This window comes from Haliotis rufescens, unplaced genomic scaffold, assembly GCF_023055435.1.
Source record: "Haliotis rufescens isolate VD_foot unplaced genomic scaffold, xgHalRufe1.0.p SCAF_1, whole genome shotgun sequence".
NCBI lineage: Eukaryota > Metazoa > Mollusca > Gastropoda > Lepetellida > Haliotidae > Haliotis > Haliotis rufescens.
In genome coordinates this window covers 35,574,284-35,591,597 of record NW_025963779.1, presented here as the reverse complement: position 1 = coordinate 35,591,597, position 17,314 = coordinate 35,574,284, and the positions used below count along the sequence as shown (strand labels likewise).

Sequence of the window (17,314 nt, the reverse complement as noted above, 5' to 3'; positions counted from 1 at the left end):
GTAGTACACAGTTACACACACAGATACACTCACTATTGTACACACTGTGAGTGTTGAGGGGAGTCAGGATTTTGATTGCGACAGCGTGATATACATACTGCATTTAACCCAGTTACTCAGTGTGAGAGACCTCGGCCTATTGTGCACTTCCTGTTGACAGCCAAAACTTCCTCATTCTCATCCCTCTCATTCTCAACCCCCGCCCCTGTGATGATCATTCCCACAATCCAGCTCTCACACTGCACATGCTGTCTAGCGCTTCCGTGCAGTTGTGTTGGAATATTTCATTTTCTTCACCAACACCGACAATGTTTATCATTGGGCAGGGTATGAGCAGTTGGTATGTGGTATGAGTAACTTAATCCTGCATGCTGCCTCCGCCCTCAATAACCTCCATACCGCATACACCGTATTAAGCTCCCTGCTCCTATAAGCACTAGAAATATTATTTGTCTAAAATTAGCTGAATCAGAAAGATTATATTTAATGTTATTATATATAAAACCCCAAGAACATGAAGAAATACACTTATTTGTATATTTCTCAATATACTTAGCAATTGAGACCATATCACCGTGATATATTGTTGAAGATTTATATCAAGGTGTACTACTGTACTGATAACACCATTCTGTCTTACTCAGCATGGCTTGGTGTAACTTGTTCCTATTTCATGTGTCTTTTTCAGTATGAAGCTTTATCATCTGAAACTCTTCCTCACCAAACCTTAATTCCATCTAGATGAAGTCATGCAATCAGTGTGTAGCAATTACTCCATCTGAATGTATGGAAGTGTCCTGTCTTTCTATAACCCTTAAATTTAGGCCAAAAGAAACAGTTGAGATAATATTGGAGCATATGTATCAACAAAGCCACAAATGATATACGACTGCAAGTGAAGCCTATATTACCCCCAACTGCCCCCTGTACTTCCGTTACTGCCACATACGCCTGAGTCAGCACAGTCAGTACAGTCAGTTATATCTATGACTATTGTGTCACGCTGCCAACAATAACTCCAGCTCTCACTGCATTGTGTGAGCATTATGTCAGCATTGTGTGGAATGAAACAGCCCCTAGCCCCTAGCGACCCCACCCCCCTACCCTCAACAGTCAAGTCAAGTCTCTCCCAGTCTGTATGTCAGCAGTATACCCCAGGCTATCCCATCACCTTCAAACAGCTGCGCATTAAGTCATTAAACTTAGCCTATGTGTCACGCTCCAATTTCCTGTTGATCAACACGCAGTGAGACTCTCCAGGGCATTCCTCCATGCTCAGCCAGACCAAGTCTTTGTTACCACAGGCTGTGCTAATGCAAGGATCACCTGACCAGTGACCTACTCTTAACATAGGGCAGGTCATGCTATTTGATTAAAGGAAATTAGACTTTCCATGAAGTTTACATGAAGGATCAGAGATGAGCCTAAGGGAAGAGCTTCAAAGCAAGCGCTGGCCGTTGTCATCGAGGAACTGACATCTGATATATAAATGTTTGACAACTGTAGGCAAGGGGAGACTCGGGATAAAGGAACAAGTTGATCTCCCTGCACAGAAAGCCAGCTGAGACTGATGTGTATGTATAGAACAACATAACGTGACTCCTCTCATTCAAATTTCGTACCAAGCAGGGGACAACATAGCTGTGGAGGACAATTACACCACAACATATTGACCAGGGGAAGTGAACCGAGGAGATTGTTCTATGCATGGTGATCGCACCACTGGAAATATTGGTCCTATTGTATGGCCTGATCCCAGGGACACAAAAGTATAAGGGGTATATTTGCTTTAATTTAAATAGGGTGAGCTGGTCCCCTTTGTGTTCGATATGAGGTGACTACTTATTTATAGATGTGCCGTAAGACCCTTGAAACACCTACTGGTTGAAAGTCAGTACTCAGGAAACTGATGCATACTGTGTTGAAGATTTGAAGGAGTTGTACTCACGTTTTGAGTGGTGTACTCCTTACTAATTTGGTAGCTTTGTCTGGACTTTGCTGTTTGTTTCATTGAAGAGTCCAGCATGGTGCTCGCTTCACATAAAAAGTAAGTGTAATATTAGTGTCTATAGAAACAACTGATCACCTTATTTCATCTTTTGATATTTGCGTAGCTTTGTCTCTGCTATGATAGGATATGGGTCTTGAATTTTTTTTAAGTATGATTATGGTAGATTTGCAAGGAATATTCCATTTTTTACAAAATATTTGCATGAGCATAAAAAAATGGTAGAAATTCACTCCTGGCAACATGGACACTGAGATAAGACAGATATGTGTCAACCATTTGCTGTATCTGTGTCTGATTTGAAACACATTATCTTTAAATTGTTAGGAGTGAAACCTTGTTCGAAGTTTTATTGCCACTTTTCAATGGCTTTCACTGAACGAGTACATTGATTCAATGACAGCTAGCCTTGTCATGATAGCCCCCCTTTGCCGGTGGTCACAATCCTACCGGTCAACAACTGCCTGACCAGCACCTGTGGGTATTGTCCTGCTTGTCATCCTCATCACAGCAGGATGTGATCTCTTTCAACCTGTTCAATGGTCAGCCTTACACTCAATAGTTCTTGTTTTTGACACAGAATGGGAGCTGTTTCTTTCATTTTGGTAGAGAGGAATTGTATCCCTTTGCCATGAGTTGGTTAGAGGTATAATTACTGGGTGTTATTAGCCTTGAAATAAGTCGTCATGGCAACTGATGTAAATCTATGACCGTGACTAGTACAAGTGAAAAATTTGACAGGGAATGTTAGATCTAATTAATTGAACCTGATTTTGGAATGTGAGCATTTTGAAAAAAACTTTCATTCATGAAAACTCATCACCAGTATTTGTTTATACAGTGTATTGTTTACACTGGTGAGTGGGTGCAGGATGTTTTGCAATGTGGGAACACATCAGTCATTGATTACTGCATGAAGCTAACAAGTATTCTCACCTATTGAGTGTGAAGACATCACCTATTTATTACATTTTGGCCCCCAACATGGCTCAGTTAGTCTGACCTGGACTAGAATCCTGAGCATGCACATCTGTCAGATTGTGGGTTGCTAAGCAGTCTAAGGGAGATAACTCAGTCTGTTTGATGTTATGTATAATTTATATCCATGATAGAAACCTGATAGCATAATCTTTAAAAGGTGCAAGTACTTCGATGAAAGCTTTCAAGGATTGCCACATCCATATACCAGATGTGTTCAGCAATGTTGAATTTCAGTTTGGAGTTAACATCTCAGTCCATTGTGCATGCAATGGTTAGTGCATGGACTACATGCATCATCTGTTTACTTCAGTATATATCAGTTTAAATCAGTCACCATATAGACCATCCAACTGCCTCCACGGTGTAGTGGATAGGGCGGAAGGTTCAGGTTCCATCCCCTGGCTTCCTCATACCAGACAAGAAAGCAAGGACTGATCAGCTTAGAGTCAATATGAAGTGTCTGAGTGGTGAATCCATGTTTATCTGCAGCATGCAGTGGGCTAGCACTATAAAAGGGGAGGGGTGAAATAAAGATGTTACATTCCCAAACTATACATCCCTCTCTTGTCCATTTCTTCAGTACCTGTGAAGATCATGGGTAGAATAGGTCTTCAGCAACCCATGAATGCCGTAAAAGGCATCTATGCTTGTCGTAAGAGGCGACTAACGGGATCAGGTGGTCAGGCTCACTGACTTGGTTGAAGCGTGTCATCGATCCGAATTGCGTGGATCGATGCTCATGATATCAATCACTGGATTTCTGGTCCAGACTCCGTTATTTACAGACCGCCGTCATATAGCTGGAATATTGCTGAGTGCAGGGTTAAACAATAAACTAAACCAACCACTTCTTCAGAACCTGAATCAAGGATGTAGAAGTTGTTATAGTTGTTTGATATCATGAGAATTTTATTACTGTTTTATTGAAACTTGTATCACCTTTTTGTCTGACTTCTGACCTCACCTTCTGATGCTTCAGCTCTTCAGTTTCAGACTGGAATAGTTTGACATTTTTAGAACATAGCCATGTTATCAGCAGATGGTTTCAGTGCATTATAAAACAACAGCAAAATATTTTGGTCACAATTGAAGCTACTCTCTGGTGAGGGAAGGAGACGCTCTCCTAATATAGAACTAGGTGATTGGTATCAGCACTTTAAGAACTTATTTGGTGAATACTCTTCTTCAGAGGTTGAGGAGAATTTAGTTTTTGACGATGTTAATTTTGACGAAACAACTCAGAGTATTCTTGATTCCCCTATTTCACAGGATGAAGTGCTTGATGCGATTACAGGATTGAAAAATAATAAAGCTGCTGGAGATGATGGACTGATAGCAGAAATGTTTAAGTCTTCTCCTGATGTTCTGGTTCCTTTTTTGACATTCTTCTTTAATGCTATATTTGATTCTGCATATTTTCCCTCATCTTGGGCTGTTGGCCACATTGTTCCTATATATAAGAAAGGCGATGCCAATTCTCCCACTAATTATAGGGGTATCACTATCTTAAGTGTATTCAGTAAACTTTATATTTCTATTTTAAACAGAAGACTTCAGTTTTGGTCGGAATCCTATGATAGACTAGTAGAGTCTCAGGCTGGTTTTAGGAGTGGATATTCCACAACTGATAATATTTTTGTTTTATATTCAGTAATAGAGAAATATTTGGCTAAGAAACGAGGTGTGATTTATGCCTTGTTTGTTGATTTTGCCAAAGCCTTTGATTCCATAGATAGATCCAAATTGCGTATGGTACTATACAAAAATGGTATTTCTCCGAAAATGTTCTGTTGTATACAGTCAATTTATAAACAAGTTTTGGCATTGGTCAAATACAATAACTCATTTTCTGATATGTTTAGCTGCAGTAAGGGAGTTCGTCAAGGATGTGTCCTTAGTCCCATTTTGTTTGCCTTGTTCATAAATGATCTTGCCATAGATATTGAATCCAGTTGCGCACATGGTATCCAATTTCATCCAGATGTAGTTCAATTGTTTTTATTACTTTTCGCAGATGATGTCATTCTCATAGCAGATACTGTTTATGGTCTCCAGAAAAGAATCAATGTGTTAGAATGTTATTGTAAAGATTATTCATTAACAGTCAATGTTGATAAAACTAAAGTAGTAGTTTTTAAAAATGGGAGTGTTCTTTCAAAATATGAAAAATGGGTTTACGATGGAAAATTGTTGGAATGTGTAACTACATATAAATACCTTGGTGTATTATTTTTTCGAAATCTATCTTGGAGTGCACATATATCTAATGTTGTTAATCAAGCTAAAAAGGTTTTGTTTAAGCTTTTGAAGTCCCTACAGCTAATTAAACCTACTCCTATGAATATTTTCTTTAAAATTTTTTATGCTAAAGTTGTGCCAGTACTTCTTTACGGTGCAGAAGTTTGGGGTTTATCTTTATCGTTTTGCGAGGAGATTGAAGTTGTTCATACACTTGCTTGTAAACGTATTTTAGGAGTTAAGTCAGCAACTTCCAATCATGTTGTGCGTGGAGAGTGTGGGAGATACCCTTTGTATATCTATGCTTTCAAAAGATGCTTGAATTATTGGTGTAAGATTTTAAAGATGCCCGATTCGCGTTATCCACGAAAAAGTTACAATATGCTTGTGCAGCAGGCCATAGCAGGTAAGACTAATTGGGCCTCTAGAGTTAAATTACTTTTGTACGCCTATGGCTTTGGCTACGTATGGGAAAATCAGCATCTTGTTATTTCTATTTCATTTATTGATGAGTTCATACAAAGATTAAAATGCTCTTATGAACAAGATTGGCATTTTGCTTTGACCAATAGCCCCAAGTATTCATCATATCTTTGTTATAAATTTAGGTTTAGCAGGGAATTTTATTTATCGGCTATTACAATCAATAAGTTTCGCGTTGCACTGGCACGTTTTAGAGCTAGCTCCCACTCGCTCCACATAGAAAGCGGGAGATATTTTGGTATCCCAAGACAGCGAAGGTTATGTATGGTTTGTAAAACAGGCTATGTTGAGTCTGAATACCATTTTGTATTGGTTTGTGAAAAATATTATGCTCTCCGAGTGACATATATTCCTCAAAAATATTATGTAAATCCATCAATAGAACAATTTTACATACTTATGTCGTCTCTGCATCAGTCAACAATTAGAAGTCTGGCTTGTTATATTTACCACGCTTTTAAGTTAAGGAATTCATTTTTGCAGAAGTAATATTCTTTATCTATGAATGCCTTGCTGTTGTGTATTTAGGTGTACACAGTTGTATTTTTATACATGTCTGGTGAACCGAATTGTACTATGGGCCGCTGGCCCACTCATGTACTGAATAAACAGATTAGAAAACCAGTCAAACTGATACCTCTGAAATCCATGTATGCTTAATGAATTGTCTATATATGCAGCCATTTCCAGCCTCCAGTGATGCTGAAGATGTAAGAAAATACTGTCTTGCTAAATGTATTTTCTATGTATGTGTATAAATTTCCACCTTCTTGGGACTATTTATCTTGAATATCTGCAACTGGGCACAATATTATTCATATTGTCATTAAAGTGAGTTTGAATCATGACAATATATATGTGACATTTCACTCTGGTTGCCGTGGAAAAATATGCCTTGCAAGACCTTTTGTATTAGCTTTCTGATAGAAATCTTACAAGGGTAGAAATTATCTGACAGTGATAGTCAAGGTGCAGGATTGATGGTTGACAGCACTTTGCCACAGAGGAAGAAAATCCAACTAATGATTTATTAGGAATGGTGTGGTAATTCACTGACATTACTTTTTAAAATACATAATTCTGCATGATGCCATTGCGGATAACTATTTTTTGGTAATTTTTACAAAATCCTGTACTTCTATTACATCATTGCCAGAATGTACCCGGGGGAAGGTGGGTTCTGCCTATAGTACACGCCCTGTATTATAAGTTGACAGCAATAACTAGAAACCTCCTGTCATAACATTAAGAAGTGCAGTCAGATGTACACTCAGCGACAAAATGAAACAGTGTAACAATTCGAGCATATTTCGTCAAAACTCAACTCTTTTAATTTGTGGAAATGGTTCCAAGCCGCAGAGGTCTACAAGCACAAGTATGGAAACTGATCCTGCTTGGCTTGTGCCTTTGCAAAATTGTTTCACGACTGATGTCGCCAAAGTTGCTAAAACTTGTAAAATGCCTAAGCTATGTCACAGTTAGACACTGATTTTCAGTATATGAGACTATTTTTTTTGATAATGACAGCAATTACCCCAGTAGTATTTCCGGATTTCTGATGGTTAATTCTGAATAGATCCATGGATTCCTTTGAAAATCTGAGTTAGTTTAGTGTGATTCCAGCCAAAATACAGGAACTTGGAAATGATGTAACAGAGGTAGTATTCTTAGAATTATAGCAATGATAACTTTCGTTTGATGTTACTGCTCCTATCACACTCCACTCAACTGCAACTGACCAAGCTTTGCTCATCACACTGCTGCTTGTGCTGCACTGTCAGACTCCGGAAGTCGTTCTTTGAGAGGCGCTCTTCTGACTTGTGTCTTCCCCAGTGGTAAGGTCTCACTTGTGTTGTGTCTCCTATTCTGACCACGGTCTGTTTTGTCCTGCAGGAAGAAATCAGATGCGGGGAAGATTCCACCACTGAAGAATTTTAAGAAAGGCCAGAGTAAGAGCCCCTGCCTTCCCAAGAAGCAGCCATCTCCCGACACCCTGAGTCCAGCTGTCAGAGTGCACTATGGGTCGGGGACACTACACCCGCCACCCCTAGATGATGTGCTTCGGCGCAGCACAGAGGATCTGGAGATGGTAGGTTGGAGGAAGGAGGTCATATAGAAATACAATTGTCTGTTCATGCCTGAAATTTCTTTGGTAGCTCATGTGATTGAACTGGAAAAGGACCGGTGATCCCAAATATGCGTTGACTTATCCAACATTGAGGCATTAGTTTCAGTTGTGTGTAATATGAAAAGTATATTTTCATATCTAATCTAAAGCTTGCCGTACATGTCTTTGTTCTTACACGACATTTCATTTGACCTCTTCTACTCTTCCCCTGCAGCTAGACACAAGCAGTAAGGAGAATGGCGGTAGCATTGATACCATGCTGGATGATGTGGATGAGGTGGATGCTCATCCCATGCCCGAGACATCCGAGTCGAGTCGAGTCAAGGCAGCCATTGATCACCTCCATCAAAAGATAGACAAGACGAAAGAGATGATCAAGACAGAACAGGCACATAAAGAAGGTGAGAACTGTCCTCTCCAAATGCATACTTTCTTTTGTCATTTCTCAAGGTATTGCAGGTCTTAGGATTGCTTTTTCAGAAAATCAATTGTGTCCACTTCCTGGTTGCAGCTAACGTGAATGAGTACCTGCGTCTGGCGTCCAGCACGGAGGACAAACAGCAGGCGCAGCGCATCAAGACAGTTTTCGAGAAGCGCAACCAGAAGTCGGCTCAGGGCATAAACCAGCTGCAGAAGAAGCTGGAGAACTACCAGCGGAAACTCAGCGACATTGAGAGGCGTGGACTCCCTGGCCACAAACAAGCCAAAGAGAGGCTGCGAGATGTCGGCCAAGGACTCAAGTAAGTTACTAATCGTATAGCTAGTTCTTCCACTATTTCATTTGTTGGTAATATATGTTTCTTTCAGGAAAAGCCAGCGATCAATGGCCCTTCAACATTGGAAGTGTATCCCTTAGTTGTAGATGGACCTACTGGTCATGGATTCAAATCCCCTTTTGCTCCTGTTACAAACCTTGGACTGTCAGCACCATACTCATACACATTGGGTTCACAAAGCTGAAAACATCTGTGACCTGTATCTCTATGGGTTTTCTCCTACATTAAGCTGTCACACCCGTGACCGTAGCTGAAATGCTTTTCAAACGATGGCAGCTCTTGCAACAAGATCTCCATGATTCATCTCACTGTTTGCTCTTACAACTGTTGATTACAAGAAATGTCCGTTGTCTTTAAATTTGTGGGATCACTCTCTCTGTTTCCACACCACTGATTACAGTTTACTAATGTCATCTGACAGCTTCATACTAATTTACTTTCAAACATCTGCAGGGAGTCAGAAAAGGTCCTTCTTTTAAGATGTTACATTCTCTCTTTTGATTTTAAATGAAAATAATATTTCTTTCAAGATTATTTTTCAAATAAATAAAAATTTACATTGTCTGTACTAATGGATATTTATTGGTCAAATACACATCTGTTTAGATTTTTGTACCTATACAATTTGTCAAATTGGTAAATAATTCTCATTTCAAAAATCGCATCTTTAGCCTTAGTGGCAATAATACATATTGATCTCTGTGTAAAATCCTCTTTCATTAATTAGGATTTCGAAACACTCTCAAACAGCACATCTGCATTGCATGGATCATGTTGTTTTATGAAGCACATGGTGCCTGTAGCTATGAAATCAGGGTGTTATGTCTGCAATAATCTCCCATACATTGATTAGTGGTCAATATGTGGCACTGGACACATGTGATGTCTGGGATAACAATTTGATTATAAACCAGTGCAGATTACACCGCTGCCTCAATGTGGCTCCACAGTTGTCCCACACTCACAGCCAGATAGAGATACACATGCTTAATATTTCATGCCAGTCAGACTAGAGGATTGTCAGATGCCATTGGGGATTAGGGATGGGTAGATGGACACTGTTGCCTCTTTGACATTTTGGGCTTTGCTGGACACGGGGTGAGTGGTTCCACTGTGTCTGCAACTGCAGGAATGAGAAATTTTGAAGTTGAAACTTTTGGACTGGGTGTTATTTAATTGGAGAGTCAGTTCTAGACAGTTTGTCTGAACTCTTTATTTTTCTGAGTAACGAATTACTGCTTGATCTTCTATGAAAAGGTTGCAAGCATTGTTACATTTTGGTTTTATGTTATTTAGTGTATATGATTGATGAGTAGACTGTGATTGGAATCTCCTACGATTTGTTGTTATTAACTTTGAGTATTTACATAAAGAACCTGCTCTTTTTGTCATTGGAAGATTCACCAGACACTTCCTACCTGTAGTTATTCATGTTTGCAATATATTTCATTTTCCTTAGTTACAAATAGGATGTCCCAATAGAAGTTGTGTGGGAGGAACCTGAATATGTACATGATTTTGAAGTTTCCTTTTCAAAAGTCATCTCTTCTATTCATTCTTATCTCTGATTTTGAATCTGAACAGAAATGTTTCATGATCTATAAGGATGTGCAGTTAATGCATTTGTGCTGTAATAGTATCTGTGTTGCAAAGACAACCAGATTACGAAGACGCGAAATTGACATACATTGCTAAGTGTGTTTTTGAAAAATCATAAGGATGGTTTTAGTATTTGAAGATACTTATTAACATCAACTGAGACTTGAGTCTTACATACAGTATATTCAAAATGTGATGTTCTTTTTTTCAGAGATGTGGGTGCCAATATTGTAGATGGAATAACAGGTTTCTCAGGGTGAGTTGCTATGGTTACATGTTTTGATGATTTATTATATATTTTGAAAATATGTTAATTGTTTTCTTACATTTTACTCTTAATGTTTGTAATAATTTGTAATTCAGTTGAGAATATTGAAATTAGTTGGTTCTGTCAATACATTCATGTCGACATCATCGTGCATGGTGAATCTGTTGTGGATAGTTAAAGCGTCTTGCTGTTTCTGTTACGGTTGTATAATATTGGTTCATGTTTTGCTTCAGTGGAGTCGTAGACAACATTAAGGGAGCCAAAGAGTAAGTTGAAGTATAGAGTACTTATATTGTGATATCTGCATACATTTGACTGAGAGATCATCTAGGGAGAATCATGTTTTGTCTTATTAATTATCATACTTACAAACAGTTCGTTTTTGAAAACACTCTACTTCAGTCATGTATCAATGGTGTATTTTTTAATGATAAGTATTTTTAGGTGAAATTCCAATAATCATTGTATGGGATTTTTCTTTAGTTAGTGTTGATATTCTTAGCTATGTTGTGAATCTTGCTAAATATATTTTTTGGTATACATGTTGGTGCTTTAGGAAAATGTCTTATTGTCTTTAAAAATATATGACTTTTTTTTAGGAATTTGGTATATTTTGATTATTTTTGAATTTCGGGTTCATGCTACCTCAAGTTTGAATGTTAACAGATTGCTCTTGTTCATTGCAGTACAATAGTTGCAAAACCCAAAGAATTTGCTCATCTAATAAAGAACAAGTTTGGAAGTGCTGACAATATTAATCAATTAAGTGAGTATTCCCTGCATTATGGTTCCTACCATAAAGTACCAAGTATGGCCTCCTGAGTAATGAATATTATCACACCAGTGCTATTTAAGAACAGCTCTGGTTCTGATAAGGGTTTTGTGGATTAGTCCTTAAAACAGTTACCCTCTCAGGGACCCCAGGACATTGAGCATGTTTTCAACGATGGTTTCGCTGTTCTAGAATTAATTATTTACAGGCTGTTGGTTGGTTGGTGGCACATTGCTAACTGCAGCATTAAACAACATTCACCCACTTGGATTAGTAAGCACCTGGGAAGATACCCTGCCATGACTTGCTGAAAGTTTGTATGATGTTTGTTGAGGTTTACCCCTGTACCACTTGGGGCTTTCCCCCTACATTAAGCTGCCCCCTTGTGGGAATCCTGGGTTAGAAAACGTCCCCAGCGGCCCATGCTTGTCACACCTAGGTCAGACACATGGACTTGGATGAGTGCATACGCTACCCTGACTGGATGGGATTTTGCCCACGATATTAATCACTAGTTTGTCTGGTCCATATAGCTGTAATATTGCTGAGTGTGGTAACATGTCTGAAATAGTGTTCAATTCACACATATCTCTGGTACTTTTGTGTCATGATGGATGGACATGATGTCACCCAATAGTTGTTGTTTTTCAAGACATTGCAGGAACTGTATAACCATGAACATTTATATTCTCCTATTGCTTTTCACAGAAATGGATGAAGAGAAAGAAGATGGAGAAACTCGGCAGCCTTCAGGAGGAACTTTACCTGCCAGGTAAGAGGTCAAGGATGTTTCAAAGGGTTGAAGGTCATTTTAATGCTTGAAGGTGAAGGTCATTCATTTGGTGTTGGTGTTTATGAAGGATATTCGGTGGTGTGGAAATATATCTTAATGTTTTGTACTGCACAGTGGGATGGAATAAGGCAGACATCAATAATGCTGGTGAGGCAGAACTTAATGAATGGTAGCTATTTCACATTTTTTTTAGAAAGGAATGCAGTTGCATTTAGTGGAGCCAAACGAAGCATTCTCTGTGGTCTTACTTTTTGTCTTATCACCACATTGATCCTGTACTAATGTGTATGTTGGTGTTTTATCGGTCAAAATGTTCACTTGCACACGGAATAGAGAAAAGTTGCTGTCTGAGGTATCAGACCAGTTTCACAACTGTCAAATAAACATTTGTCAATGGATTGGTTTCAAAACTATCAAGATATGACTAAACAAGTTTTGACATAGATTCCAAAAAAATATAAAGCCCAGTGTCACCAGTGGTGTGATACTTAGTGGTAGCTTTCACACAGAGTACTCCGATGTCATGCTGTGTCACGCTGTGGTCACGCAGTGCTGGACAGTTCACAGCAGCATGCAGGGTTGACCTCTTTCAGGACAGCATGGTTGCTAGTTCATATAACATGTCTGACTCATCCTCTAACTTGCTTCCTAGACTAGACATTGCTTTACGGTAGACACTAGACACAATAACAAGTCACTGCGGCAGCTCTGTCAATCTGACAGCAGTCTTCTACACACTGGAATTGGGCTGTGTTGAAAATGCGAGTGTTTTCTTTCCTCAAGTTGTCCAGGTGATATTGATTAACCCTTATAAGAGTATGGGAAACTTATGTTTCAGAGATAACTGGGTAGTATTAACTAGATATGCTCAATTATTGTCAGACAGAATGTGGGTCTTTGACAGGTTTTGTAATAGCGCAAACTTGTCTTTTGGCATCATTTTGAGGAGATTTATATTAGCTATTAGAGATTAATTACAAGAAAGACATTTTACTGGACACAGCCTTGGACTATTTGCTGTCACAGACTGGTATCCGAGTTGTTAACTAGAGAAGCGTAGAAGGTGATCTAAGAATCGGAAAGTGATAGATATCATGAGTATCGATCCATGCCATGGGGGTACGATGACATGCCATGAACCCAATTAATGAGCCGTATCGCCCAATCCATTGTCACTCTTAAGTATGTGTGTAGTTTAGTGAGGTTTGGATATTCAGAAATGAACGTGAGCAAGAGTGTATTTTAGTATTACAATTCATATATTAGTAATGTCAAACCATAGAATATTGAATCAATGTTTGGTACCATATGTGTTAGGTGTATTCAAGATGATTGTTAGAATTGTAATGTGAGATTGTGTAGAGAGTTTAACATCACTTTATCTTGCTATGCAGACAAACTGTAGGAACTGAGTAAGTAATCGGTCACAGGGCCCTGTTGTACACACGACCCATTCATACATAGGTTGAAGCACCAATAATAATGATATGATTTTTACAAAGTTCTCACCTCAGATTCTGTAAATCATTTTGTCATTGTTAAATATAGCCTTGATGAAAATCTCACATAATAAATGAGAATCTTGTTCCGTAACAGTGTCATCCAAATCTGTTTTATCTATTTTGAAAGGCTGCCATCTTTCTAAGGTTTCCTTTTCCAAAACATTGCCTTTTAACATAACGTGCCTGGTTATTTGATATTAGAGACTTGTCTTCAGCAAGTGTCAGGCTGCTTGTGTGGGCCCTGTGTACAGCAGTGTGTCTGTCAGCCTAATCAGTGTGACAGCGTAGACACTGACTGATTCACGAGACCACGTCCACACACTGTGCTTCATACACTGTGCTTCATACACTGTGCTTCATGCCATAACACTGCCATACTCCCCCATATCACAGGCTGCATTGCATGACAGTAGACCACTTTGCGTTTTCCGTTCTTTCAGATTAATGCTTTTTGAGTTCAGGTGTTTTTGTCCTCTTTAGTTCCCCACAAAGTTTTGCATTGTGTGTATTGTGAACAAGTGTGTGTATGTGTGTGGTGTGTGTGTTCAGATGTACATCGCTTCATGCAAATTATGTTGTTGTACAGCAGGTGTAGATGCTGAGCACCTCAGTAGTTTTAGTTCTATAAGAAGTGTGTGTGTGAATATTTTTTGTATGCAGCATCAGCTATTTGCAGCTATTAGCTGTGGTTGCTAAGTAACACAGCAGCAGGCTTAGTTCTATGAGAAGTGGGTGAACAGCGCTTAAAGCAACAGCAGCTATTAGCTGTGGTTGCTAAGTAACACAGCAGCAGGTGTAGTTCTATGAGAAGTGAGTGAACAGCGTTTAAAGCAACAGCAGCTATTTGCTGTGGGTGCTAAGTAACACAGCAGCAGACTTAGTTCTATGAGCAGTGAGTGAATAGCGCTTACAGCAACAGCAGCTATTCGCAGTGGTTGCTGAGTAGCACTGAAGGCCTGATTTCTGAGTGGTGAATGTGACTTAACCCAGCACCAGCAATTTAGTAGCTATTGCAGTGGTTGTAGAGCAGCACAGTTACAACCCATGTAGTAGAGGCTTTGACAGTACATTGCACCTTTTTATGTTCTCATGAACCATTGAGCAGTATAATGACCAATCAGATTGAATTGTAAAATATATTTTCAATAGAACAAAAAATCATAGCTCTTTGTACCGGTAATTTTAACTTATGCTTGGTCCATTTCTTGTATTTATCCAGTCAGTGTGATTAGTTGTATAGAAACATGTTTTCTCTATTCTGATTTGTGTGTTTGGTCTGTTAGTTTCAAGTACGGGTCGGACGATGAAGGATCAAGCATCACTTCAGGGTCAGGGTTCGGGGCGCATAGTAGTCCCCACTCCACTTCCCAGAATACCTCACAGCAACTTCCTGTTCTCACTCAAGCCGTCGTTGACCCCATTCTGCTGGAGCTGGAAGAAATGAAGGACTTCAACCGGAAGCTCACAGATCAGCTCCAGAAACTTGCCGAAGAGTATGACACATACAAGGTAATGCAACAGCCTTATTGACCTTCCTGTTGACCTTACTGTCCACTACATCGTCTTCCGGCAAGCTTTCATTTTTATCCCCCGCCCAACAAAGTTGGCGGGGGATATAGATACGGGATCCGTCCGTCCGTCCGTCCGTCACGTTTTGTTTCCGGAGCATAACTCATAAACCGTTCAATATTTTTTCATCAAACTTTGCAGGTCTGTTGGGTACATGATGAACTGGTGCCCATGCTATATAGAAATTTTAGAAATTTATATTTTGTACGTTTCCATCGCAACAAGATGGACTTAGGTTCTGTGAGGGTAGGGTTTGTTTCCGGAGCATAACTCATAAACCATTCAATATTTTTTCATCAAACTTTGCAGGTTTGTCAGGTACATGGTGAACTGGTGCCTTTTGCTATGAAGAAATTTTAGAATTTTTTATTTTTTTTACGTTTCCATGGCAGCAAGATGGACTTAGGTTCCAAACTCTTCTTTTTTTTACAATTTCCATGACAAGTTCCGCCTCGGTTTAAAAAGGTTAGGGTTTGTTTAGATTTAATTATGTCATAAATTCTGCAACAGGGGTGGGGGATATAGCCACGTTAGTGGCAAACTCTTGTTGTTCTTTGTGTATGGATTTCTTTGTGAAAGATCCTTAATGGGGGGAGAAGGTGGAAGAGATAAGGGCAAAAAAAACAAAAACATTTCTGATGATTTTTTTGGAGATTATTTAAAATGGTGTTGCCATGCGTGCAGTGCATCAGCAATATTTTCTGCATGTCAATTTTGGGTTTATGCTTTCATAAAATAATTACTATGTGACACCCTTTTTGTGAAAAAGAGAAGCTGCTCAGCTTTTGAATGTTATTGCCTGGGAAACAATATATTGCCATGTTTATGTATGGTGTATTGGTCACCGATATCAAGGGATCAGCTGTGGTCTGGTGTAACTGTAAGTGTGTTTCTAACTGTTCCTAACTGTGTGTGTGTGGTTTGTGCAGGCTACGTCCACCTGCGAGATGAGCATACTGCGGGGCCTGCTGGATGAGGAGAAGTACAAGGTAGACCGCCAGGAGGATCAGATCAACGATCTCACAGAGCTGCATCAGAACGAAATCACCAACCTCAAACAGGTCAGTGGACAGAATACGGGTCTAGGAGTGAACACATCAGGGTCTACAGAATTATTACTGACCGCGGTCTGATACAGTGGTCCCTCGCTACAACGCTACCAATGGGGTCCAAATAATTCATGGGCGTTATAGACGATGAGCCGTTTAACCGAGGCCGAGGCGGGGGAGCGCGCTCGGCAAATCTCAAATCATCAATACGGTATGTGTTTATCTCACGTCACGTCAAAATAGTATATATTTTAATGGACCTAGATCTACCTGGAATATCATTCATTTATTAAATCTGTCACATTTCACAATGTCTGAAATACGTATACCATTTCAATTTATAATTTTTTATTGATAAATTAAAAAATTATTCACTATTTCCCGCGATGTTATTGAAAATAAAATTCTCGGACACACATTTCGACAACGGGTCCGCATCGAACATGTCAAAGAGCAAAATAAAGACGTTTTAAGCAAATCTTTAAATATATTATACAAAGTGATAAATAAAATCCACAAAAATATATCTATAAGTAATCAAACTTACATCTAAGTTATTATTTCCATCGTTTCGTGCGATCGCGTGTAATGTAAGTTAAATGACATCTCGGCTTTCGTCGCCTTGAATTCTCGGCTCGGACACAACGTTTAATGCAAAAATATATGCATGAAAAATCTTTGTCACAGCTCGTAACCTAGCACGATACATTCGCGAAGTTCCATATTTTTAATATATATCGTGATTTCCTGCTTAAAACGTTCAGAATAACACGATTTAACAAAAAATCTTTCGCCAACTTCTGAAATTTATCAAACACAAGCTTGGTATCACAGCTATAATTTGATTGGCTGCTTGAGGTCACGTGCTCAAAATTGACCAATCACGAAACTTGTAGCAGATTTCGGCAAGAAAGCGTCATTAGAAACAAATTTTAATCCAATGAAATCGCTTGTTATAACTACGGAAAAAAAACAGGCGATGTTACGAAAGCGCGATTACGAAATGAATGACCGCCGTGTTGTGACAGCAACTACATGTGTGTGACAGTGTCGCCTCAAATTGGATTGCCCACTAATTAAGAATATAAACTTCGCTTGTGGTTCTCTTTTATTGCATGCATGCGCTTCTAAGATCAAAGGATGTATAG

General features: G+C 39.1%; 1 protein-coding gene across 8 annotated transcripts in view; it reads left to right on the top strand.

Annotated features, from left to right (window-relative positions):
- LOC124139500 (transmembrane and coiled-coil domains protein 1-like) overlaps nt 1-17,314 on the top strand; it is a 96,535-nt gene that overhangs the window by 73,307 nt on the left and 5,914 nt on the right. For 5 of the 8 annotated variants that reach the window (XM_046506616.2, XM_046506609.2, XM_046506615.2 and 2 more), the window contains 10 exons: nt 7,604-7,799; nt 8,053-8,239; nt 8,350-8,578; nt 10,425-10,469; nt 10,715-10,747; nt 11,168-11,247; nt 11,962-12,025; nt 13,441-13,458; nt 14,832-15,057; nt 16,047-16,178. In XM_046506616.2, the coding sequence (XP_046362572.1) occupies nt 7,604-7,799; nt 8,053-8,239; nt 8,350-8,578; nt 10,425-10,469; nt 10,715-10,747; nt 11,168-11,247; nt 11,962-12,025; nt 13,441-13,458; nt 14,832-15,057; nt 16,047-16,178 (1,210 nt within the window). Of the gene's footprint in view, nt 1-1,592; nt 2,048-7,603; nt 7,800-8,052; nt 8,240-8,349; nt 8,579-10,424; nt 10,470-10,714; nt 10,748-11,167; nt 11,248-11,961; nt 12,026-13,440; nt 13,459-14,831; nt 15,058-16,046; nt 16,179-17,314 lie in introns of those variants that run through there. The other 3 variants (XM_046506614.2, XM_046506611.2, XM_046506610.2) reach the window with 3 other exon arrangements.